General features: G+C 43.5%; 1 protein-coding gene across 2 annotated transcripts; it reads left to right on the forward strand.

Moving 5' to 3' along the window:
- Window positions 1-1,152: 1,152 nt before the first annotated feature.
- Window positions 1,153-27,479, forward strand: LOC133459691 (forkhead box protein O1-A-like). Of its 2 annotated transcripts, XM_061739885.1 has the most exons (5): window positions 1,153-1,255; window positions 1,340-1,992; window positions 22,222-22,413; window positions 22,542-23,751; window positions 25,367-27,479. In XM_061739885.1, exons 2-4 carry the CDS (start codon window positions 1,363-1,365, stop codon window positions 23,727-23,729), a joined length of 2,010 nt encoding a protein of 669 aa, XP_061595869.1. In that variant the 5' UTR covers window positions 1,153-1,255; window positions 1,340-1,362; the 3' UTR covers window positions 23,730-23,751; window positions 25,367-27,479. The 2 variants fall into 2 exon arrangements, with proteins under 2 accessions (XP_061595869.1, XP_061595868.1); XM_061739884.1 differs by having other exon boundaries at window positions 1,197-1,992.

The following is a 27,479-nucleotide window of genomic DNA, read 5'->3' on the forward strand; positions in this document are numbered from 1 at the left end:
CCTGTCACTAAAGAGTAGTAGAGCAGAATAATTTATGGTTTAAAGAAAGCTGAGGTGAATATATTCTCACTGCAGCTCTATTATGTTTATGTCCATTTATACGTTTCTGTGCCTGCATGCTGTGTGTGAGCACTTTCATGCATCTATTATATTAATACAGCCCTCTAGATGGCACTGTCGGCAGCTCTGGCTCCAAATCAAATTAGGACACCATGGTTTATACCTACAGGAGAAATTATTCAATTTAAGAGCAACAAGTGTGACAGAAACTTTCCTGGCCGGCCTATAAGGCACAGCTATGGTTGTGCTGTTAATACCAAAACCACATGAAGTACATAAAAACAATGTTGAACTGTCTGGACTAATGTTGGAAATTACATGTTTGGGGGGAATACCCATCATTTGCGTAACGTTACAAACATGCGTCCTATAAATAGCTTAACTGTAAAGATATTTTACTCTGAAGTCCACCAGGGAAAAAACGGGGAACCCAGCAGACTAAAAAAAAGAAAGGAGGGGTAAATAAATAAAAAGCTGTCTCTTGTACAGGTGCGGCATCATTCAGGGCCAGAGCGGTCTTTTCTCTGTGCGTCTGTTGCGTTCAAGTGCTGCGGGAATTTGCATATGGATGTATAAAGCTAAATTGTGATGGGTCTCCAAGTATTAGACTACAAAAGAAAGACAGTCAGAACCAATAAAGCAACAATAAATGCCTGTTTTATTATTATTATTATTATTACTTTATTATTAATAATATTACATATGCATACATTTGGCGATTTTTAATAACTGTTATACACAACTGTGGGTTATTTCATTATCAATTTCCGCTATCACGGCCTAAATTAATGTTCTAAGGACTTTATGCTCGTAACAGCCCTCTAAATATGCCACACTACAACAAAAATGCTAATTTCCGTAATTGAATGGGCAATAAAAACCAAAGTAAAACTAAGTGATTCACTCCTTTGAAAAAATAAATAACCATAAATCCTTATTTGACACGTTTGAGTGTCATTTAAGTGCTCTCTAAGAGCACTTGAAGGTGTCATTAAGTTCGGCAGCTCTGAAGTCCGAGCCTGCGAGGTGGCCGTGAAGGCGTCGCCCGGCTCTGCTGGTTGTAGTTAATCGACTGGAGCTGCAGACTTTACAGCTGTCGCTGCAGGAAGGTGTGAACTTCAGGCAGGACCTTGACAGAAGAGCCTCGCACTGCTTTAACTTACTTTCATTGAGTCTGATTTTGTTCTGGAGTCTGGTGTGTGAGAGCAGCATCTTGAGAGTATTTCCGTAAGTTATGTGATTTAACTTTCATTGTAATTAGTGTCTGTGTGTGTTGCAGGCAGTGCCGGGTTTGACCCAGACATGGCTGAGGCATCGGAACCGCAGGCTCAGCCTGTCGAAATCGACCCGGACTTCGAGCCCCTGTCCCGCCCCCGGTCCTGCACCTGGCCGCTGCCCCGGCCCGAGCTCCCGGACCCGGCCGGGTCCAACACATCCTCCCCGGCGCCGTCGGTGCTGCAGGAGCCGGCGGGGACCGCCGACTTCATCCGGAACCTGGGCCTGGTGGAGGAGGACTACGAAGAGTACGCAGATCAGAAACCTCCCTGTGGTCTCTTCCATCAGCAGCACCACCATCAGCACCATCAGCACCATCAGCAGCAGAACCAGCATCAGCAGCAGCAGCACCATCAGCATCCCCAGCATCACCTCCTCCAGCAGCAGCAGCAGCAGCATGCACCTGGCGCGCAGCCGCAGCAGCAGCAGCAACAGGTGACTCCTCCCGGGGCCCCTCCGGCCCTCCCTGGCCCCAGGAAGATCAGCTCCTCGCGTCGCAACGCCTGGGGGAACATGTCCTACGCCGACCTCATCACCAAGGCCATAGACAGCTCACCTGAGAAGAGGCTGACGCTGTCTCAGATCTACGACTGGATGGTGAAGAGCGTGCCTTACTTCAAGGACAAGGGGGACAGCAACAGCTCCGCGGGCTGGAAGGTGAGTCCAGGAGCTCAAACACACAACCAGGTCCCGTCCAAAGATAACTGCAGGTTTTTTCTGTATCTTTTAAAGAGTTAAGCCTAAGTTATGGTTCCGCGTTAAATCGACGCAGAGCCTACGGCATAGGGTATGGCGTACCCTACGGAGTACGCTCTGCGTCGGTGTAACGCGGAACCATAAATCAGCCTTTAGAGTTGCCATCCTGTGTGGTCTGCAGCGCGCACGGGCGCAGTGCTGTTCAAAGGGCATCTCTAATGTTATGAATGAATGAAGTTTCATGACAACACAAAAATCATGACGACAAAAAAACAACACAACACCAAAAAACATTGTGCACAGCATTGACATTTCACACAAAACCAATAATCATGTGTTGAACAATGACTGAAAAGGCATAGGCAGAAGCAAACTGCTTATAAAAGCCTATCCTATATTACCAATTTTTATTTTTTTTGGCTACCAACCTCCAGAAAAGCAAAGAGACAATAGAAAAGCAAAGAAACAACAGAAAAGCAAAGAAACAACAAAAGGCAAAGAAACAACAGAAAAGCAAAGAAACATTAACAGATAGTCAATCGCACGTATAAGCTTCAAAAATAGTTATACAAACCATTTTCTTAAAAACCAAAAGAGAATGACATGTTTTTAAATTTATGTTGGCATCATTCCAGAATTTAACTCCAGTAATGGAGACACATCTCCTTTTCATACTTTTTTTTAGCTTTTTGTACAGTAAAATTGCAGACTAAGATTATACGGAGTCTCCTGAATTGAAAAAAACCTTATCAGGTCGGAAAGAGTTGCAGAAAACCACAGTGAAAGATCTCAGTGCCAGATCTGCATCTGTGCCGAGCTGCACTCACACACCTCACAAGTCTTGCATATTGTTGCATATTTTAAAAAAAAGGCGTGATAACTTGTTCTACCCTTGCAGTCACACAGCAGTTCAGATTTATTTTAATTTTATTTCATTTAACCTTTATTTAACCAGGTAAGTCAATTGAGCACAGTTTCTCATTTGCAACGACGACCTGGGCAAGAGGCAGCACAAAGAGTCGAAACACATAAAAATATGAATAAAAAGTGGTAGCGCTGGTCTGGAAGAGTTACTGTACAAACATGTGCAATGACCACAGATGAATGTTGGGAGTGTATTTTTGAAGGAGGAGAATGGGATGAATGTGTGAAGTTTAAGTGTTTGCTCCAATCACTAGCAGCAGAAAACTGAAATGAATTCTGGCCAAATGAGGTAATTAGTTAATGTAACTGCTTTAACGTAGGTTCTGATTACTGATGTTGATATTAAGTAGTGAGCCCAGATATGAAGCTTCCAGTGATGGTTTTGTAGATGAAGTCTACGTCTACGGGAGGGAAGTGAAGGCGTGTTAACAGGTGAGTAGAGGTTACAGTGATGGGTGTTAAAAGGAGCACCTGTAACAAAGCGGATGGCGGTGTGGTAGATGACGGTGTGGTAGATGACGTCAAGATTGTTGAGAAGGGTTTTGGAGGCAGACCTATATACTATATCATAGTACCCCTATACCCTCTCCTAGAAGAGAGCAACAGGTGGACTCAAAACCTGACTGTTGCTCTGGAAGTCCTGGATAAATGCCTTTTTTTTAATACAGTTTTTGGCAAAAATATAGATAATTAAGATAATAATACTGAAAGTAATATGCAGCATGAGTGGAGTTACACATCAAATAAGAACTGATTTTATCAGGTGAGACATCACCCTGGACAGGTTAAGCCTGATTTAAGGTTCTGCGTTAAACCAACACAGAGCCTACGCTGTTTGACGTGACCCTATCGCCGTGACGCCGTCGTGAACCCTTCGGACTTCTCCGTCACTCCATTTCGCCGCGGTGCAATACCCCCCCAGAGCGCTAGTTGATACTTTGTTTAGCTTCCGGCTTTTACGGTCACAGTGAATCAAAGAGATAAGGACAACTATTGTGCAAAAAACCAAAACTAAAAATCACACACACACGAAGAAAAGAGTGCTGAAAGTTCACTACTGCTTCACGAACCGGAACCGGAAATGCGTTGCTACCAAGCAAACCAATCACAGCGCTCTCGGTCTGCGTTGGGTCTGCGTCGCCTCGACGCGTAGTTACATTTTTTGGGAGGTGAACGTCAGGCTACGGCTCAGGCTACGGAGAGACTCCCGCGTAGCCGCGTACCCTACGGTATAAGCTCTGCGTTGATTTAAAGCAGAACCATAATTCAGCCTTTAGTCAGCAGAACAGGCCTTGTCAACCTTCGGCCAGGCTTCCCGGATCTCTCGTCTCGGCAGGTTGATCCTGATGACCTTGAGAAACTTTGGTTCTGGGGAAAACATCAATGGAGGAGAGAATTTATGAAGAGCTTCAACATACTATTGAAACACTGGAAAAGAGTATTTGTAAAACTCGGAGTCCTCAGGTTATGTTTCACGATGCAGCCTCCAACATCTTCTGCCAGGTTCTGTTTGATAAATGAGTATGATGACGAGATAATCAAAGTTAAAATAATCAAAGCAGTCACCGGTCTAGTCCAAAGATCCTCACACTGATTACGAGCATGGTCGGAAGCTCTAGGCTTTCTGAGTCTCCGAGGGTCATCTGAGGCGACCAGAAATAAGAAACAGCTCCCACCTCCATCTCCACCAGGGGTGTAAAGCATTGTCTTTCACAAGAGCATGCCTTCAATGGTTAGTTTTGAAAACCGGCTGCTCGGTTCAGGCACCTCGGCAACCTTTGATGTTTTGGAGGGGTTTCCTCCGTCGGCAGTCGTCCACGCCTCAGTTGTGTCAATAAGGAAACACAGCTCTGCAGCAGCAAGGAGGCGGCCAGCTGTTCTGCCTGTAAACAACCCTGCAAATACCTGCCTGCAGGGATGCTTTGTCAGATCGACAGATTTCACCTATGAGGGCGAAGCCGTGTCACCCAGCTACCCTCATGAATCATACGGTGTTGTTACAGGCGTGGAAAACCCTCCTAAAACGTGAAATCACCGTTTGCAGGAAACCAAGTTGTGAAAACATGAAAACATTAGGGCTGGTGCCTGCACAAACATGCAGGTTTGTGACTGTTTCTCTCCGTGGGGGGGCCCTCAGAGGGATGGATACAATCAGACAAAGTCCAATGTGGATTCAAAAAAAAAAAGGGGATGTTAAGGGATGCTCGGAAAACATGAGCCAAATTCATAATTCACATTTCCAGCCATTCCCATAACCCCGGCGTTCTCATGAGATGTAATTCCTAAGCCGTCCGGAAATGCCTTTGGGAAACCTCAATCAAATATAGTTCCCATTGTTTAGCACCCCCACGTGAGAGATATATGATGACTTACAGCTCTGTTAAGCCTTTTTTCTCTCCGCAATACTTCTCGGGTGAGAATGCAAACTTTTTTTTTTTTTTTTTTTTCATTATTACTTTTCTGTTGTTGTTGTTCAAAGCGCAGCAGCGTGAAGTACACCGCCGAGAGCTCCCTTGACGATAACAGGAGGCGACGCAAACAGCTCAATCAGTGTTGGGGAGTGTGTCGGAGGGGAAGGGGCTGGGAGAAGGGGGGATGCTGGGAACAGCGTCCAACATCCTCCATTCCTGAGTTGTGCGCTCATATCTTTGTGGCCCTGTCTTCTAGAATTTCCTCAGCGGATGCTGCGGCTCGGAGAAAGGGATCGTTATCCCGTCACTACCTTTTGTTTCCTTTCTCAGGGCTCTCCTGATCGAGCTCGTGGCCTTACACAATCAGGGAACAAATGATTCATTTTTAATTCTTTTTTTTTTTTAAATACTTTATTTTTTTCAAGTTTTTACATACATACTACAGTGAGCAATGACGTAACTGAGATGGCGTTACAGAAAATACCCGAATAGTCAATAGCGGTATGTTTAACAGATATAGGAGGTAAAAAACAAAAGAAACAAAATAAAGGAACATCACTAGAACAGAAACATGGGGGCAGTTACTGTTACATTCAGTAAACAAAATATTTCAAATAAAAGCCAGGTTGTCTCCTCTTTACATATAATAATTGTCCCACTTTCTCCAGAAAGCATCACCCAGACAGACATATTTTGAATGTTGCTTACTATATTTATCCATTCATTAACAGTAGGAGGTTCCTTACAAAGCCAACGCCTTGTTATTTTTAATTCTTAAGCCGAGAGTCTTCACGTTTTATTCCACAGGAGGACGATCAGAGCTTTCCGGTGACCCTGGCGTCCTTGTTTTTGATCTCTAACAACTCGCATGCAAATGTCTGAAGCGTCCCGTTACGCTCGAAGAGAAGAGAAGAATAGACTTCCAGCCCGTCTACTTTTTTTCATATAAAACCGTCTTTTCTTCAATATCTGCTTTCCACACGGTTGGCGCTCCCGCCAGGCCTTGGAACCGCCGGCTGATGGTTATTTTTACACTTTCCTGTTTGAAAAAAAACACACACACACACACACAAAAAAAAAAAAAGGACCACCGTCCCCCCACAATGAACTATGATGCACTTCCTGCCCAGTGGATGGAAAACAGTGCCATGTGTTAACATCCCCAACCTGCGAAGCACGAGGGGCAGGGCTGGAAAAAGAGCGTGCATATCTACGTGAAGTCACTTTTTAAATTCCAGTCCGGCACTCAGGCCACAGAAAACCATCTCTGTGCTCATCAAATCCAGCCCCGAAGCTCTCATGTCCCCCAAACATCCAGATAGAGCAGTGACCTCTGGGTGGGTGGGTGGCAGGGTGAGGGCGACACTGGTGCCTCCATCGTTTCCTGTCTCCATCGTATCAGGGACAGCTCTTTGTTTTCCGTCTAAAAACTGCACGCTGAGTGGGTCGTGGTGCTTTTCCTTGGAGACGGGGCCTCTGGGAAGTGGGGACCGGTTCCCCTGAGATACCGGTGGCTGTACGAGCACGTTCAAGTGTTTAAAAAAACTTAACAGACTTTCAGCGTTTTACTGGCACTGTTTTTCTCAGTGAGCTGTGACATTAAATAATGGAACAGGAAGTGGCAGCCTTGCGTTTAACTGGCACTGACGTCTCTTTGAGAGCAGGCCGGTTGTAAAGACGGCACCGCAGTACGTGGGTACGGTGACAGAGTTGTGTGGAGGGACGGTCTGTTTTGAAGCAGTTTATCTTTCTATATCATCCAACGTGGGCCCCCGAGCTCCGGCTGACGGACGTTTGCAAATATCCAACGTGGAAACTGATGTCAGACAACAATGAAGGTATTAACTAGACTTGTAGTCAAGACCGCCTAAACCGAGAGCAAGACCAAGACTAGTTCAGCTCAAGACCAAGACCAGAAACAAAGCTAGTAATTTCCTGATCCTGCGTGATTGTAGAACATCATCCTGGTTCAGCTAGTTTCCATATGAGCTTGTATTCAACTGCAGCACAATAACACAGAGAAGTGGATGATGATGTTGAACTCACTATAAATGTTTTCATCCATCAGCTGAGATCAGATATGTGTGGCGACTGCACTACTGCTATTTCTACACTATTGGAGGATTGACTCCAGTGCTTTTAAGGATTGACACGACTACTAACTAGTCCCAAAGTCTCTAGCAGAATAACCAGCTCCAACACCCCCCTCCACCTCAGAAAAGTAATGAATAGTAAATGTTACTGATTTAAATTGGACTTAATTTGGAGATGAAACCTGAATTTTAAATATTAAAAGATACAAATACTGACTTGAAATTACATTATTTATCATTATAGTAATCAGATTACACCGTATATCAGCATCACTGAAATTAACCGGATGCTTAATTAATCACAACGATATGCAAATATTATTCATATATTTATTCAAACAAGGCCGTTATAAACACAAAACTGTAATTAAATACAGACACATGCAGATGCACCAAAACCTTTAATCACATGCAAAATACAAATAGTTTACAAAACTGTACATTAACAAGAGGAAAAACTGCTGATCACCAGATTCTGTCACCTTGGTGTGAAACGGCATCTCAGTTATCCGAGACCAAAGACTGTCTAGACCGCGACAAGACCACAAAAAAGTCTTGAGACCAAGACCGGTCTCGAAAACTACAAGTTTTATGAGAATCTAAAGTGGTGCTCTGGTTAGAAATGTTGGCATATTATAACAGTGAAAACCACCAGTTTGTGCTGAGAGAACACCGCGGCGATGTACTTCCTCGTGTGATCCAGTTGCAGGTTACGTTTCTGGCTGCAGACGGTTGTGAGTGGCGGCGGTAATCGGTGCTCCTGAGATCATGTGGCTAATTGATCAGCCTCATCATGATGGTTCCTGAGCCAGAGCTGCCCGAGGGCTGGAAGGTCATGCACATCCAGTAGCATTGTCCTGCCTTGACCTTTGCTCCGACATCCCTGAATCTTTTCAAAACATCATATACTTGAATTGTTGACAGGCTCAGACCCCATGATGCTTTGCACTGAGGAATATATGTATATATGTTCTAAGTGATACTGGTTTTTCTGACACCGTAGTAGAGGCAATGAACCTAATTAAATCTTTGCTTCCGTCCGTAAATAAAGGTTTGCATGAATTGGCAAATTATAGCTCGATATGTTTTTTTTGCATTAAAGCAACATCTGGGAAAGTTGTACCATGTGGCTCAGTCAGCTGTGGCAACACAATTGTTATATTGAGCCTTTTTTTTTTTTTTTTTGGCTGTTTGAGGCAATTAAACGATGACAAATTCTCAACCAGGCACACATGTGGCCGGCAATAAAAGTGGGATTGAGTCTGGGCTAAATGTCCGCATGTGCTCATCTGGTTTATGTCACGTTACTCTCATCCATGTCCAAGCTGAGGCTGGGCCTGTAAGGTCAATACAGGGAGAGAGGGAGGGAGAGCGAGGCTGGAATGACTGAAACTAGGTCCACTTTAGTTCACACTAACTAAAGTTAACACCACCGAGGGGTGCAGACGGACTGGGTTTGTGTCCTCACATGGTGTAATGATCCTGGTGAATAACCGATGACCTATGCATGTTATGAGTAGTCGGTTTCAGTTTAGAGGTGTTCTGGATTGGCTTAAATGAGGGTAAATATGAAAAAAATTAGTGTGCAGGGTTGAGATGCCCTCGTTAAAACCTTCTAACCTCTCCGGGCGTGTTTCCCCTTTCTTCTGTGGCCTCATGTGATACCACGTCCATTCATTTCTAGAGAAACCTCTGCAAGCTCTGATGTAGTTTCGAGACTCCCCCGTGCACTGCCAGCTAGCACGGCAGGATTTTAGAAAAGCAAACCTCTTTCTGTCTTTTTTTTTTACTCGGTAGTGAAACTGTAAAGGATAAAAAAGTGAAAGTGTAGGCTGATAGAAAGTAGAGGATTCGTTTCTTTTCCACTGCAGCGATAAGTTAACACACTAGCATCAAGCCAACCGATCCACAACGAAATGTAGTTCCACGCGTTGAACACCAGCGAGGGAAAACATGTGGGAATACGGTGCCAGGTGAAGGTAAACACACTGGAAAAGGGACCTCAGGTGGTTGATGTGAAAGTTAACCTTCAACTTGAGGTTAAACCTCAGACAAGACCGGAGCAATGAAGTCTGAGTGATCATGGGACTTTCTTACATTACACAGAGGTTTAACGCCTGGTTTAACACTAAGCCTCAACTCAGCTGGTGACAGCACCGTTGGTGCCCCAAGTGTTCCGGGAGGAGGATTTGCACACAGTCAGTATGTTTACATGCACTAACAGAGAGTCGAATTGTTGCCTTAATCCAACCGATATCGAAGTTTTAACAGCCGTGTTTACACCTTAGCCGGGCTGTAGTGGAACCCAACTGAAGTTCTTGAGATCGAGCTTTTAGTGCCAGATAATGCATCCTAATCCGAGTTATTCCAGCACTAGTGCTGGCCAACGATTAAAATTTTTAATCTTAATTAATCCATGATTTCTGTAATTAACTGCGATTAATCGCATATTAATTGCATATTTATTCACACATTTTGTGCTGTTCTAAATTACCTCAAGGTATTTTTTTTAATGTTTTTAATACTGTTAACCACATGAGAAAGGGCAAATATGCTGCTTTATGCCAATGTTTATTCAACCTTCCACAAAAAAAGCTTTTGACCTGGATGTAACATTCCTTCATAAATACAAACACAATGTAGTCCCCAACTTTACACTTGTAAAGACTAACTTAAGATTCCTTGTTTTTTTAAGCAGCTCAATGTAAAACAATGAACCATATGCATCACAAACATTGTACAAGAAGTGCATTGGTCAGTTAAATTTTCCCTGTAATTATGTCTAACCTCATATGGAGGAAAATAAAAGGCTGAAAAAATATCCCCTTCTCCTAAGTGGGATCAAAACAGGGGGATACAAAAACTAAATTACAAACAAATAAAGTGCACATGTAACGGGAGTAACTCAGCCGTTTCCTCACCTGAATCCTCAGTGTGAATCACAGTGTGCGCCCGTCTGTATTTCAAATCGATGGTACGTGTATAACTTCAGTCTTGTCCAGCGAACCATCTGGCATCTTTTTGAAAGTGAACTTGCTGTTCAAAAGTTGCTTTTCATTCTCCATCTTTCAGTTCACCAGTCTTTTCCTCGAACTACGGGTGCCGTCAAGCGCCTGAAATGATATGCCCCTTTTTTTTTTTTTTTTTAATCGTGCGTTAAAAAGATTGTCGGCGTTAAGAGAACGTTAAGTTAACGCGTCGTTAACGCGTCAACTTGGACAGCCCTATCCAGCACGTATACCAACCCACGCTTAGTCGAGCTATTGACGGCCCCGAGACCCCCTTCTGGAGGTGACGACACCGCGGGAGCTGGAATAATAACAGTCACGGCATCACAACACCACGGTAACAGAAGAAGAAGAGGGAGACTTTGCTGCATCTTACCTGCAACATGATCAGCTTAGTATGTACGACATTTACAGAGCTGCTGCATCGTTAGAGTCCATCCTGCGCTTGTTTACTTATTGTACCAGAAGAACACCAACGAGAAAGTGTGTGTGGTGCCACTTAGCGTCGCAAAGTCGAACACACCTTAGGGCTGGGCGATATGGACCAAAAGTCATATCTCAATATTTTATAGCTGAATGGCGATACTCGATATATATCGATATTTTTTTCTGTGCCATAATTGGGGTTTCCCCCAAAGCATTATAGCATAGCATCTCTGTTAGCTTCATTTATTTCTGAGGCAAACCCTTAAAAAAACAGTCAGTTTTAATACAAAGCCTCGTGCCAAATGTCACACAGGTTCCTTTATTACAGTTTTTCTCAATCACTTTGGTACATTTTTCCAATCATTCTTGCAATTTGCAGAAGATCAAGTGCATTTCTCAAAACAGTTTGAACAAATAGCAAAACACTGTGGATCACCTGCAAAAGCCAGTCTCTTGCTCAAAATCCTTAGTCCATCCCTCAAAAGCAAGTTTTTGTGTCAATATACTTGTCAGTGCCATCAGAATGTTTAATCATTGTGTCATTGTGTACAGATAAGACAGTCAAATTCATTAGTCATGTTGGCAATTGAAGGCACTTTGAAGGGACATGTTGATGTAAAATGTGGTTTAGGTGTGATGACAAGTGTTGTACATTTGACCTCATATAATGTATACGTGTAAGATTGATTGGAAAAGACAAGATTCACATTTACAGAATGACTTCTTCATTGGCAAACATTGACATTGCAGTCCGTAAAGAAAAAAAAAAGACAGCACTGCACATAACAAAGGTGAAATACAATACGTAAGTGTAAACATAGGTCAAAAATATAAACATAGGTCAATGGCATTGTATAGAGCATCAGTGGAATAGGCTACTGTAATTTTGTATGGGGCATTACTGTATTGACATGTAAATACAGTAAACTCCATGTAATTCAGCACATACTGTTAGATTACACACCTGTTCTCTCTGCGGAAAGTTTGAATAATTGAGGACACAGTTGTTCTGCCAGCATTTGGCTGCACCCTTCTCCCCGCTTCAGCCATAGTCAGCCCATGATTCAAAACATGGTCTACAAGTGTTGCTCTGATTTCATCAGGAACACGCATGTGTCCGCCTCTTCTGTCTCTTCCTCTTCCTACTCCTCCACCACGCAGCCTCACCCCTCTTCCTCTCCTTCTTCTTGGCTGTTGTCCTTCCATTGTCAGACATTGTAACTTTCTATTGTGCTCTGGTTACCTATATACTCCCCAGTAGATTGTTCATGAGATGCTCCCTTGAGCTCATTCAGAAAACTGTCGATCATTGGTTGATCAACTCTTTTCATTAGAGAAAGTCTAGATTCACCTGGGAGGAATTGACCAATTTAGATCATATTTACAGACAAATGTCTTATGGAAATGTATATATGCTTGACATGTTATGATGGCTTGGTAAATCATTTTGCATGTGAAGACTTATATGATGAACTATAGCCTAAATGTTTTGGGGAAAGAGACTATTTGATAGATTCCTATAACAAAGCATTTTGATTAGCATGACAAAAGCAATTGATAATGTACGAAAAAACTGAGAATTGTACACAATCATTTGCATGGATGGACAAAAGCATTTGCAATTTGTTCAATGCAATGAGAAACTGCCTTTTTCATCTGCACAAATGGCATGATGATGTGAAAACTGAAAAAGAACTTTTGAGAATTTCAATTCTGATGTGAGAAATGTACCAAACCAATTGAGAAAAACTGTAACAGAGGTCTGCACAATATCAAAATGTATGAAACAAATGAAATAAAAATAATCTGCCTACATATATAGAATAAAAATGCTTCTTGAATAAAATAAAACAAATATCCCTTTCCTGCATAACAATTAAATTAAAATACACTGTGCAATTAATACAATGTTGACAGTAACAGGCAGACTTTTTCACTGAGGTTGACAGTTGTGCAAATAACAAAACATTTGTGAAAATCTCAAATAAAACATTCAAGTCAATTTGTCACAAAATAAGCTATATCAAAATCATAAAAAAAAAAAAAATTTCGATATCGATATAAACGATATTGTCTCGTACCATATCGCGTTTGAAAATATATCGATATATATTAAAATCTCGATATATCGCCCAGCCCTAACACACCTCACTCAATAATCGACACGTTTACTTGGATTTCTCTGAAACTCCAGTTTAATCCTTAGCTGGATTGTTGCCTATAGCTGGATTAGATGTGCATGTTACTGCACTGAGTGATAACTTAATTTATTTAAAATCAAATAAAATCACCCCGAAACGACCTCTGAAAAAAGTGACAAACAAACAAGCCAGAGCCGAAATGAGAACCAGAACAACCTACTGGGATCTGTGGTCACATGGTCACATGTCCGCCTGCTCGCGGCGGTTTGGGCTGTGTCGGCTAAAAGAAGTGGTTATTCTTAAATCTGCCACCAAAATTACATCTAAAACAGGAGCCACAGCAAATATAAATGATTGACTCTAATTTAAGCCCAGCCCCTAGTGGTAAGTCGACGAACTGCAGTATTGCTGCATCCTGGTTGGCCTCAACCCAGAAACTGGTGATTATATCACTGAATCAATATGCTAACATGACTTATATGTGATTAGCTCACTTGTAGGACAAAGAGAGTTTTCAGTGTAAATAACAGATTCTCCTTGTTGGAGGCTTTAGCATTGTCGTCATTTTTAATAGATGCTTTATAAACTCACTTTAAGGTCACAGGCCCACAAAGAGACAACAGCAGCTCGAAGATGCCAGAGAGAGGGAAAAAAAGATGGAATAACTATCAGCTATTTGTCTCGAGATCACAAGGTTAAAAATTGATGCCTGCCCTGAATTTAGGAGGCCCCACTAGGAGCTTCAAATAACCCCGTGAAGAAAGGGAGGCCTCGGGCAGGGGCTTTCAAAGCGGAAAGATCGCGGTTTGAGGAATAGGAGGGGAGCAATCAGCTGTCTGGCTGGTTGGAGGCTGCGGCCTATGTGCATGCTGCTTTCTTCACGTGTGAATCACTGGAATCTGCGGCATGTGGACGTTTGCATTGTCCTCCAGCTTGGGCTGGGGGGGGAAAGAAAACCTGCAAATGTCATGCTGACAAAAAAGAAACTGGCCTCAAATGTAGAATGCCAAATGTAAAGGACACGGGGTCAGTGGAGGGCGAAGAGAAAGTGTGTGCACGCATGAGGGGTGTGATACGTTGAACAAGAGGAACCTGTAGCACAAAGCTTTCCATCTCTTTTTAAGGTCCCACTTTGATGCCACCGTAGATGCAGGTCAGTCAGTTCGTCACTCGGAGTGGTGAGGAGGTGTCACGCTCGCCGTACCGCGCCTTTTTTCACCGCTTTAACAGACAAATCAGGTCCCACCGCAATATTCAAGCTCGCTTGCTCATCCGGGGTCAGAGGAGAGACGGGGGAGGGGAGCACAGGAAGACGACATCAGGAAGTGGCTCGTCCTCTCTGTAATCTGTGCCGTGGAGCCGTGCTTTCATATTGTCTCATTTACGTCAGAGATGTGACTGCTCCTCACGGCAGCAGAAGCTTAACGTGTTCCTCCCTGCTGTTGATGTTAAAGTTCATAGATACAAGCAGAAAGTACATTACAGGAGTCGTTTAATAGTTCCAGTAAGATATTCAGAGTTATCTGTATCTCCTGGTGTCCCCGAGTCCGCTGGCAGCATCACCCCCAAACCTGAGGATCAGCCAGCGTGCAGACGGTCAACAAACTGGTCTCTGCCGCAGGAATTAACGTACTTCCTCCTTTCACTGTTGATGTGATTTTTTTTTTTTTTTTTTCAAATGTGAGCGATTGTTTCACATGTTTCCTCCTCTGAGGAGAAGTTACAAAGCAAGTAAACGATGGAGGATTTCCAGCCTCTGGAGCGTTTCTGTTTCCATGGTCGTGAAGGATCCACAAAACAACCAAAAACAGTTGCTGCATTGATGGACTGGTTCTGGTGGCGTTTAAAGATTTATTATTAAATCTTTTTTTAGAAGTTTTTCAAGCCCACTTTGACTCACTTAACTTCTAAAAAGGAAATCACATATGTCATAATTATTTATGTTTATGATTCCTACAGGGAAGGTCAAGTACAGGACATTGAGTTTGACTTAGAGTTACATTTTCCAGTTACATGATTGAAACTGGCATACTGTAAACACCACAACCACCTAATTATAACCGATTTCAACTGATCTGAAATTAAATTGCACTTGCTGATCCTAAAAAGATTGGATGGTCATGTGTAAATTATTTACCAAAAAAATTAGGTTAAAGTTTATCATATTAGGAGGGATGGGAATTGTTAACGTTGTTTACCTATTCTGGTTCCATTATCGATATTGCTTATCGATTTGGTTCCTTATTGATTCTCTTGTCGAATATCATCCGGTTATATTCACTACAAATGACTTTGGTAACACTTTAATTTCATGTATGCACCAATATTTTAGACTCAACTTCATCTAAATCAAAGCTGGCTGAAGCTGGAAAACAGGAACCTTTTCAAATGATCATGGTGACATTAAACAATCGCAATGATCAACTTTTGGACTTTATCAGTTTTTATGCAGAAAATGTTTCAGTGTTGGAGGTTTTTGATGTGATCAAAGCTCTGAACCTGTTGCAACCAAGCGCCAACCATCTCACTCCCGACGGACGACGGTTCGCTACAGTTCCTCGGCTGACTGCTAGGGGGTGGCTGCAAAAGCGAGTCCATCTCCATCAAACTCCATGTTAAAATATCCCACTTTTGAGCAGCAATAATCATATTTACAGCCTGGTAGGGCAGATCTGCAGATACTATATGTCGGCCGGGTTCGGCCGAAGGAGCTGGGACAAAAACTAACTATAATTGATGTGCAGTGGGCGTATCCCCAAGGGCTTGCTGAGTGACGTGGCTGCAGCTCTTTATGAAGGAAAACGGGCGTCAAAACTGGTCTTCAGAAACCAATGAGACCGAATGCTTCTTCCATTGTTATATACAGTCTATGGTTGCACATGGCCCTAGTGTTGTCCTTTTAGTGAAATATAACCAGACTTTGGTGCGTTCCAGCCTCCACACCATGTTGAAAACAACAAATTCACTGGAGTGTTGCTGAGACGGGATGTTTGGATCCGTAGTGTCATGGTCGAGGTTTTTTGGTAGAGGTTTGATTTCTAGTCCAACTGTCAAAGCAACTAATAACAAAACAACAAAGGACAAAAACAAACACACACAAATGAATGCCAGTATATAGCGATACTCTCCAGCCCTTTGTTCTGCTGGGTGAGCGGACAAACCGACCCAGTCGGGCGGTTCCTATACCTTCACTCAAAAGCTTCAGGCGTCGGCGGTCATGTGACCAAACCAGGCTTCGGCACAGTGGTTGTGTCAGAGGACCATCACGACCAGTTGGGAGTTCAGTTTATGAAGAAGGAACGTTTGGATTAATAAGATATCTCTGTTTACGCAAATCTAAATTCAAAAACGATAATTATAGAGAACCACTTGGTAAAGTGGGGGGTTGATATGCCATTAACGCCTGCAGCCCACGAGCACCCCCCACTGTGGTTAGTCTAAATAGATAAACCACGATACGCTGCTGCTGAAACCACTCCGGGCAAGACTTGTATCTGCACGACACATCTACATGGAAAATGCCAATTTTATCTAATTCTCTGCCACGTTAGTGTTTTTTCCGCCTCTAATTGAATATGAGCCCGAATAACTGCTGCACAACAGGGTTACTGAGTTGAGAAGCAGCTGCTCCCCGGCCGCCTGTCTCCTGGGAGGTCCTGTGTCCTGTCTGTGGCTGCGTCTGCTGCTCAACTCCCTGCAACATTTCTGGACTAATTGCAAGTGAGGCCACTTTCACTGTGGTTGCACCTGTTAATGCGACCGGGCCCTGTTTGTTTACTTATCCTGCGACCGTTACTGCAGGATCACGCTCCACTACACAAGAAGCTGCAGCTGTGTCGATCCAATTGTTTTGACCTCCGCAAGGAGGACTCCTTTCAGGCCGCAGCGTTGAGTCTCAAGGTTGTTGACGACAAATGATTCAGAGGTTTTGGGGTTGATTTAAAAAAAAAAAAAAAGGAACCTGGTGGATTGTTCTCCATAATTCTGTGCAGCTTCTTGAGTCGCTTCGACTTGTCTGGGCGGGGTACGAACACTGCTTGGTGCATGGCGTTTGATGAGGCATTTCTGGGAGACATTTGAAGAGAAATGGTCAGAAAGTAGCTCTCCGCCAGTTGTTCTTGGGCGCGTGGAAGTAAAAGTGACACATTTTTCTTTGCAGAACCCGTTTACATGAGATCCAGCATCAGAAGATGCCCTCAAGTCAAGATTAGAAAATTGCAAAAAGAATAACGGCACTAATCCTGGATTAATGATCTTATTAAACAGATCTCCTCTCTTGAACATTTACAGGACTGTCTCAGAAAATTAGAATATTCTGATAAAGTCCTTTATTTTCTGTAATGCAAAAATGTCATACATTCTGGATTAATTACAAATCAACTGAAATATTGCAAGCTTTTTATTATTTTAATATTGCTGATCATGGCTTACAGCTTAAGAAAACTCAAATATCTCTATCTCAAAAAATTACAATATTCTGGGAATCTTAATCTTAAAATGTAAGCCATAATCAGCAATATTAAAATAATAAAAGGCTTGCAATATTTCAGTTGATTTGTAATGAATCCAGAATGTATGAGATTTTTGTTTTTTTAATTGCATTACAGAAAATAAAGAACTTTATCACAATATTCTAATTTTCTGAGACAGTCCTGTATGTCACTTATAATTCGTCTCAGGGAACCTCCCTGGTTGCCGTGAAAGGTCACCGCGGTTCAAGTCGATTCCTCGCTGCCACTTATGCAGCTACAGGTGCACAAGTACCAAAGTGGGTTAAAAGTGAGGGCCCAAACAACAGAAATACACCAAGCAACAATAAAACAGGCCACCTAAAGGTCAAGCATTCATAAAACGAGTGGGAGACCTCTGGAATTAGTAGAGCGGAGGATGTCTTTTGTTCCCTTTTGGACTGAGGTGAGGTCTGTCTCAGACGAAGATTATCCCAGACCGGGAGAGAAAGCCCCTTCTGAGGGGGGGCAGTCATGCATCACATGCTCTATTGTAGGATCCAATCAGAGGCGGCAGACGTTTTGCACATCGACTGTGATCTCGGACCGTGCTTGAGCAAGACATGACCCTCGGTGAAAAGGAAGAGAGGTCGATGTGCAGACGGCGCTGAGATCTCAGGTCCTCGCCTGATGACTCATTTCCTGTCTCGAGTCACAGATTGAGATCATTTAAAAAGCAAAAAGGGGGAGAAAAGGTTGTGAATCAAGTCATCAAATCAACACCCATCAGAATGAGAGAGAGAGAGAGGGGGTGAGAGAGCTTCAGCCTGCATGTGCAGGATGTCCTCTGACACAGGAAGCCTTATTTTAAAAGCTAGTGGAAAAGAAGGGAGGAGTCTGGCTTGGGTGGTGGGGAGGGGAGGGTGGGGTCATTAGGGGTTGTCATGGTAAGTCACGGCGTGTCAAATCTGATGCTTCTCCTCCTCCCTCTCTCTCTCTCTGTTTCTTTTCCATCCAAACCTATTTGCATGTTTCTGTCGGCCCGGGCTGAGGAGCTCATGTTCAGCACAGAGTGAACTCATTGACCCCACCTCTGCAGGCGAAAACATCTCCCTCCGTCACCCTCCCCATCTCTGCAGTGAACTCTGGAACCTCTCTGTACTCTGTTTTAAGTAAAAAAAAAAAAAAAATCTCATTGTGCTTAGTGTGCTGTTTTCCTCTGCGATGATGCACTCACTCTGTGAGGTTGAACCGGCGGTTCGGGGGGGACAGACGTCCACGGCATCGGTTCAACCGGCTCTATTTCTGCTCTTCTTATGTCAGATGTTGTTCATCATTCAACAATTTTCCCATTTGAACGTTTTCCAACCCCCGAGAAGTGAACGTCAGCAGCAAACTCTAATTAGAAGCAGGTCTGTCATCCTGATTAGACGGCGTGTAAAGTCGCACTCCTGCCAAAAAACCTCACCGAGGCCGCCGCTTTCACAGACGCGCTCAGACAGTCCGTCTATTGTTTTTAAATGTGAGCGTCTTTATCTCCACGCTTTGGTGGAAGTCTGTTGTCTCTTGTGGTCCGGCGACGTCTGGCTTCGGTAACTGCGCCGCTTTTTCTCCTTCACATGGACATTTGATGGAAATTCCCTGCTGGCGCGTCTCTCGCGCTGTGTGCCGCTCTTTTGTTGGACCAGCGGTTACAGCTCAGCAAATTGCTTATTAGGAGCATATTTTGTCTGGGAAGTCCAGGTTGTGCAGAACGTCTGCGTCCTGCGTGACCGTCTCTCTGTCCCTCTCGCCCAGCGTTGTTTGTCTTCCTGACAGAGTTACCGCACGACGACCTCCCTGTCCTCTTCAGGATGCACAACATAGCGTGAGCTGAATGAAAGCTTTAGGTGTGCACGTGTTTGGACGGGGACAAACACCACCACATGTAAAACTGGCTGAAACCAAAGTCTGAATAAGTTCTTTCAGCAGGCAGTTCGTCACATTGAGATATGATCTTTACAAACATATCCAGCAGCTGTTGTAGTTATGATCTAATTTTCTTTTTTTTCCTTAATCCACAGTGAGTTGTTCATTTTCTTAGCAGAGGGGTGTGAGTGGTGTTGGGACGGAGCAAATACAACTCCGACACCAGTCAGGACGCAGTCTGGAAGGAGACTGCACTGACTTGAAGCGCTCATAAAGCCCAGATTTCATTCTCAAAAGAACATAGTAAGTATATTAAACGCCAAAAGGGAGGAAATTTACCTTCTTAAGGAAACAATTAGGTGAGGTTTCCCTCGTCTTGTAACGGCAGTTCGTTTGGGGTCTGAAAACCGAGGAGACCAGCAGGAAAGATGAATGATTTAAAAGCTCACCAGTGCTGGTTCTTCTGGGTCGTGATTAGGGATGGGCGGTATGGACTAAAAAATGTATCACGATAATTTCTGGCATTTATCCCGATAACGATAAAAACTACGATTAAAAAAAATACCAATTCAACTCCACCTTTGTAACTATAAATCTATCACCACATTCAGTCTTTGGAGCCCCCAAAACACTGCTCTAAAAGATACTAAATACTACTAAACTACACCGATTAAATTGATAAAAACCAATTAAATGAGTTACACCTGTACTGCAAAACTGGAATGACTCAGATCCGCCATGTTTGTTACACAAACACGTATCAACGGGAATTTATCCTTCTTTCTTTCTTTCTTTCTTTCTTTCTTTCTTTCTTTCTTTCAGATGTGTGTGTTTCTTTCTTTCTTTCTTTCTTTCTTTCTTTCTTTCTTTCTTTCTTTCTTTCTTTCAGATGTGTTTATTTCCTTCCTTCCTTCCTTCCTTCCTTCCTTCCTTCCTTCCCGTACGTTGTGCGTGGATTTAACACAGAACCATAAATCAGCTTTACACAAAAACGTCATCAACGGGAATTTATCGTTTTTACCGCGAGATGACAAATTCTTACCGTGGGGAATTTTTTTGACGGTTTATCGGTAAAATATCGCCCATTCCTAGTCGTGATCTTTGTTTCACGATGAACCAAATGTTTTCCGGTAGTGAAAACCTGGACGGCAGGAAGGCCGGGTGTTGTGCCAAAAAGTGATTGCCTGCCAGAATCTGATTTCTTCTGATTTGTGGCCGCGGGAGCGCACACAGCAGCCCATTGAGCGATAGCGCTAAACCGTCAGATTTCAGATTATGAAGCTCAAGAATGAGATCAAGTCATATTTAGGCAGAAACAACTTTTCATTAACTGTATTTGGCCTTCAATCAATTTTTGGCAGGTGAAAATGCCTATTTTGTGTTGTAATGGTCCTTTTAAAAGAGTTAAAAGCAATCCTGTGAGCTCTAGTGTTTATATCATGAAGCTCAAGAATGAGATCAAATCATATTTAGGTAGAAACAACCTTTCATTAACTGTATTTGGCCTTCAATCAATTTTTGGTAGGTAAAAAGACCCATTTTCAGGGGAGAAATCAGATTCTGGCAAGCAATCACTTTTTGGCACGACACCGGTTCAGCACTCGGACTCTTCTACTGAACCACGCTGCCGTGGTTTAGCGTTGTCTTGCTGAAAGAGGCAAGGTCTTCCCTGAAAAAGGCGTTGCACGTGGTAGCGTGTGTGTTTCAAAGGGCACAAGTCTCAAATGATTGATACGAGAACTTTAAACAGAAAATATATCAACTTGATTGTTAAAATTATCACTTGTATGAAGAAATTCACATATGTGTGAAATGAATTTGAAATCACAGGAAAAATGTGATTTGTATGGACAATTTTCACAGCAATTTTTCCTGAATGTTGCTTACTGTATGTGTAAAAAGAAAACTGAAAACGTCCATTATTTACTTGTATTTGTGTTTTTTATTTCGTGTGAATCCATTTTTTTAACAACTACAACTCAGAAATGACAGCTTCTGAATATGCTCCTGTAAGTACACACACCTCCTCCCCCACGTCGTGAGTGGAGACCTGATATTGTAGATCATGACGAGATCGTCCAACTCTCCATCATTTTATGCTAAGAAGCTATATTTTAAAACTGTCTCACAGTGACTTTCTTCTTGTCTGTGCTTCTGAGACTCTTCTCTTCTTAAAAGCTATTTTTAAAAGTGCAAAAAAAAGTAATTTCTAAGAAAGTAAAATCAAGACTTGTTTCGTCGAGTGGCTAAACTATGTTGCTGGTTTTAAGAATCGTAGTCAAGAAGATGTTTCTTACCCCACTGGCAGATACATTTGTGTGTTATAAAGAAATTTGACCAAATATTAGGAATATCAGGGTTGTTTTTAGTGTCCCTGAGCTGTTTATTAACCTAATAAGATGCAAGATGTTCCTGTAGATGTTTCATTTTCATACCTCTTACCGTTCCAGCCTTTTGTTCCAACGTTTTTGACATTTATTACTAAAAATGAGCTTATATTTTCATCCAATAAAATAGTTTCTGTCTTCAGTAGATTTGCAAATAATTGTATTCTGATTTAACATTTTAGTGTGTTCTAACTTTTTTGGTACTTGGGTTGTAAAACTGGTGGAAATCACATGATGGACGTGATTAAGGAGTTAATAGGACCAAGTTACAGGTTTGCTTTAAAACCCAGGTTTTCCTTTTTTCCCCTCATCGAGTTGTAAATAAAGTCTTTTAGTATTTTGTGTTCCATATATCGGTATTAGGACCGGTTGTAAAACGGCGTGTGCTGGGAAGAAGCCTTGTACGGTTGTAAGCTGACTTCTCCATCGTTTCTTTTCCTCCAGAACTCCATCAGACACAACCTGTCACTGCACAGCCGCTTCGTCCGCATTCAGAACGAAGGGACGGGGAAAAGCTCCTGGTGGATGCTGAACCCGGAGGGAGGGAAGAACGGCAAGTCTCCGCGACGCAGGGCGGCCTCCATGGACAGCAACAACAAGTTTGTCAAGAGCAAAGGAAGAGCTACGAAGAAAAAGGTAGCGTGCAGTCCACTAATACTGCAAAATAGCTTTTGTTTCTCCATCTTTCGTCGCATCTGTGTCGATGAGACTCTGGTGCTTTTGTGGCAGCGTGTGAAAGCTGTTCATACTTCATCTGTCCCCAGATGTCTCTGCAGGACGGGGTTGAGAGGGGGGGCGGCAGCCCCGGTTCCCAGTACTCCAACTGGCTGGGAAGCCCCAACTCCCACAGCAACGACGACGTGGAGGCCTGGAACTGCTTCAGGACGCGCACCAGCTCCGACGCCAGCACTCTGAGCGGACGCTGCTCCCCCTTCCCGTCTGAGCACGACGACCTGGCGGAGGCCGAAGGCCACATTCTGTATCCCGGCGCCGCGGCGCCCAAGATAACCTCCACGCTGCCCAGCCTGTCAGAGGTGGCCGGGTCCATGGGCCGGCACGGCTCAGAGCGCGTCATGGAAAACCTGCTGGATAACCTGAACCTCCTGTCTCCCAAGGCCCCCCAGCTCGGCTCAGACTCCCCGCATTCCTCGAATGCCGCCCTGCTCCAGAGGAGATCTTACAGCTCCTCTTCCCTGACCCAGGATTACCACAAGTGCCTGTACGGCCAGGTGAGGATGAACCCCCCGTCCCCCGTCCCCGTACTTCCAGAGAGCAAGCCCGGCTTCGGGCTGTACGAGCATCCGTACATCAGCCCCGCGGGGCTCCTCAAGGAACTGCTGACTGTAGATGCAGACGCCAACAGGGACGTAATGCCGTCTGCTGACGCACGGGCGTCTGAGATGGGGAGGGGGGGTCCTCTGATGCCGGCTTTCACAAGTCAAAGCCAGGCGGGGGGTCACGCTGGGGTCAAAATGATGAAATCCCCTCAGAATCACCCAGTTCGTCATGTAAACCCACACGCCATGCAGAGCCAGGGTCCTGCGTCCTCTCGAGACTTGAATAGCTGTAACATGATACCCCTGACGAGTCTGACGAGTCTCTCGGGGGCCCCCCCGCCCATGACCCGGCCGAGGACATGCGTGCAGCCGCCCCATGGGCATCCGGCACACACTAATGATTTCTCTGGGAGCTGCAGCTACAGGGAGCTGAGCTCAGCCCACCCACATGGCCTTCATCATCACCACCACCATCATCATCACCACCATCAGGAGCGGCTGCCCAGCGACCTGGACAACATGTCCATCGAGAGGTTCGAATGTGACCTGGAGTCGGTGCTTCACGACACCCTCATGGATGGAGGCGCGCTGGACTTTAACTTCGACCCCGCGGCCGGGTCTCACGGGTTTTCCCAGAGGGTGAAGACGACCACGCACAGCTGGGTGTCGGGTTAGGGCGCCGGCCGACCACAAGCAGGTGAGGCTGACGTTTACTTCAGCACGCACACGCACTCTTCTTTTAATCTCTTGTTCTGTGTAAAAGCGGAGTAAACGATCAGACGGATATAACTTCAGAGAAACTCTTCTTTTTCTCCTGTTTCACAAAAATGATGACCAAGACAACAAAAATCCTATTGGCAATACTAAGTACCGCCTTCCTGCTTCCATAGGATTTGAGATAAGTTGCAACCAGGTGCTGTTGATCATCATGTTCTTCATGAATCGATCAGGTGTGCAGAGCTGGATAAAGGCTGACGTTTACGGCCTTCTGCGAGAGGGAAAGCTGCGACGACGAGTGTAGTCCCAGTAAATGTACCTGAAGGTCAGACCGCGCTGCGCTCAGAGGTCAGAGACAACGTCTCAGATCCTGCAGGCCTCACTGAGCACGATGAACATTTAGGTCCAATTCGAGGAGGACTGAACACGTACGGTTCATAGAGAATAAAAACTCTTCTGTCTTAAAAAACAAAACAAAACAAGAAGCACAGCTGAGGTTCACAAAACTGGAACAATGTCTGATCATAAGGCCGATGCTGAGTTTAGCCTCATTTCCTAATGTCAGGTTTGGCATAAACCAAACGCAGCACTTTAGCAGAGACCCCCATCGGGGCCGTTTTCGTATCGCTTTCATACACTGTCTTGATAATTTGCAATTTAAGGCTGAGCCTACCGTTAGTTTTTAAACTGTAAAAAGTAAGGGGAAAAAAACATGATTTTGAAAAGACGGGGGGACGTGTGTCCCCCTGTTGTGCCGGGGAACTCACGGCGTTTAGCGCAGCAACGGCGTGCTGCCACTCACTCGCTTTATTTTATTGTATACTATTTATATAGTTATTATAACTTTTACTGTGACCACCAAATAATGTGGTTTTTCTGTCCTCCACATCATCTACAACATCTCTGTATCCGTGAAAGTCAGTGTCACGGTGGCTGCTACTTCTAATTCATCCTGACGCCAAACAGGCTGGAGGAAGCCACTGCGCATGCTCAGTAGGCTCATCCATATGCATTTATGGGCGTGTAGAGGGCGGGATTAGAGGCGGATTCAGCTGCGCAGGTCTGTGATTCATAAAGGAACGTTGCGTGCAAATCTGCGTGCACATGGTTTTATTGATCCGGATTTTTTTTTGCGCCCGGCATTTTCGGCTTTTGAGCGTACGTGCACTTTTAGTATGACTCCTACGCAGTCCATTTTAAATGAGGCCCCAGGAAGGCCTAAAAGCAACAGAATCAAGCTTTTGGAGCTCATGCCAACTGAAATATGCTGTGGAGGTACGTAAGGAAAGACGGCCAAATGCCCAAAAACCTCGACGTGCTGAAGGAGTGAATTGTGGATTCATGGGCGTACTTAGTATTGCCCACATGATTTTATTTTAGTTGTCTTCTCTGGTGAAAACAGACACTTTTGTTTGGCAGAGTTTGCATTTGCAAAATAAAAATAATTTATTTTGCTTTTACACATAAAATGTTGTTTGAAAAGACAGGATTATCACTTTGCAGATGATTGCATTTCTTCGTGAAACCATGACAAATGCAGCATCCTCCGAATGTTTTTCCATCCCTGAACCTTTCCTGCTTTTCCCCCCCGACAGGTTTCCTCTGGTTTCCTCTGCTCACCTTCATTTCGAGGGCGGAAAGTGTAAATAAAGAAAACTACCCTCATCACTCTCCAAAGACCGTGTGACCTTACGTCGTTTTCACACATGTATACCTCCACATAGGACACACATCCATCATTCACATCCTGAAACGACTGCCTCCTTTAACTAACCTTAGCAACCTTAACTGTGAGATCAGTCGGAGATCGGACCAACGCTGCAGGATTCAGGATAAACCTCAGCATGTGCAGGACTGAACACAGCAGCCGTCCCTGATCGCTACTGAGTCGGTGTCGTGTGAGAACAACATGGGGTTCAACTCAGTGTTAGAAACGGCAAGAATCATTTTAAAAATTGCCTTAATTATACCGAGCCATCTACATACAGAACTGAAAAAAGAGCAAATAAACCAAGAGAATATGCAGCAGTATAGCAAAAAAAAATGTGCAAAAAGCACATTCTGGGACAAAAACTGATCATCCTACTGTAAGTATGCTGGACAGGTCACCTCTCTGATCCATGTTCTTTAGTTTTTAGCGGGAGGAGAACCAGTTCATGTTCTCTCGGGGGAGAAGAGGAAAACTGAGACCTGAGGACGCTGAAGGACTTAGAAACACACAATACCAGCTACCTGACCCACTTGCATGCTGGGAAAAACCAGACAGAACACCTCAGGGGCTCGACGGCGACAGAACTTTCAACATGATCAGATAAAGCATTTTTAAACGTTTACATGCTGTGGCCATATCTCCCCACTAATACAGAATAAACTGAATCCGAATGACAGGAACTTATCGTTCATAGACTATATGAAGGTTTTTACTCGTGTTTTTATTCTAATCGTAGGCGGTTCGTGATTATTTCTGTTGTACTTCACAAGCTTTTTGGAAGTCTGTGAATAGTTGTGTTCAAAGTATAGATTTGAAGTTTGAAGTTACTCTTATTTTCCCCGATTATCTACCTAATTCCTGCAAGTTTTTCTAAAAGCAGTTTTCCACCAGTCTCACTTAATTGTGAAAGTTGCCTTAGCAAGAGGTTTTAACGCCATAAATAAGAGCTTTTGTTTACTTGGTTGGTCTTTCACGTGATGCTCCTCTACGCACGTCACGTTCGGTGGAAAATGCCCCACCTCTCGTCTGTAAATCCCACCGACTGTTTTCGTCTCTGGCTGAGAAAGGGACACTTTGGAGACTGGAAACTTTCCCTCGACTCACACCGTGCAGGAGTCGATGGCGGGATCCTGAAGCGACTAGAAATAGAAGGTGACATGCGGCGCTCGGTCAACACGGCGAAAGATTCGCTTGTGATAATGAACAAGCAGCCACAGTTTTTATGCACAAAAGACTGGTTGTGTCCCTCCTTTACTGGGCCGGCAGCCTCACGGGCGTTTACTGTTGTACATATAGTTATTTTCTGCAGCATATGTATTTTGTACATGAGTTTTAAATGACTTCACTTGTTGTTGAACTGAAATGTACTGTTTGTAAAGTGTTAGACAGGGTTGTTTACAAATTTCTGTCCAAACGATGAAACTCCAGATATGAGTTCTCATACCTCAATATATTATTATTATTATTTTTTACCTCTGAACTGTTTAAGGGATTTCTTTTGTGCCATTTTCCTCGATGGGTAACTGACTGGCAGTTTAAAAAAAGTTTTCTTCTTGTGTTTGAGTGATGATGAAACCAGTTACATGAAGGATTAAGGCCATTAATTCAGACTAAATGTCATATGACATCATTTTCAATTCACGTTTGTGTAACTGGATGCATTTTTGCAGAGATGAGTTCACGTGTTATTAGATAACTCAGTCAAACGCGTGCAATCAAAATTTCTAAACAATAAAAAAGTCATGGGACCATTTTAACGTAGAAATTTTGCACAAATGTCAACTGAGTCTGTTACATTTCGTTTGAATAAAAAGACTATGATGTATTTTAAAGCTCTAACTTTTAATATGACACAAATGATGGGATTATTTTTTATCAAAGGAACACATGCTGAATTTTTTGTCACTTGGATCCACATTCAAGTATTTTTGAAGGAATGCAGTTTTTATGTAAAACATTTAATGTATAAATCACTTTTGTAATTAAATGAAGAAAAA

The sequence above is a fragment of the Cololabis saira genome, chromosome 14 (genome assembly GCF_033807715.1).
Source record: "Cololabis saira isolate AMF1-May2022 chromosome 14, fColSai1.1, whole genome shotgun sequence".
NCBI classification, from domain to species: Eukaryota; Metazoa; Chordata; class Actinopteri; order Beloniformes; family Belonidae; genus Cololabis; species Cololabis saira.

Coding starts and splice junctions, on each gene's coding strand:
- LOC133459691 (XM_061739885.1), top strand. CDS start 1,363: ATGGCTGAGGCATCGGAACCGCAGGCTCAGCCTGTCGAAATCGACCCG. Junction 1,993..22,221: donor ACAGCTCCGCGGGCTGGAAG/GTGAGTCCAGGA, acceptor CTTTTCCTCCAG/AACTCCATCAGACACAACCT. Junction 22,414..22,541: donor GAAGAGCTACGAAGAAAAAG/GTAGCGTGCAGT, acceptor ATCTGTCCCCAG/ATGTCTCTGCAGGACGGGGT.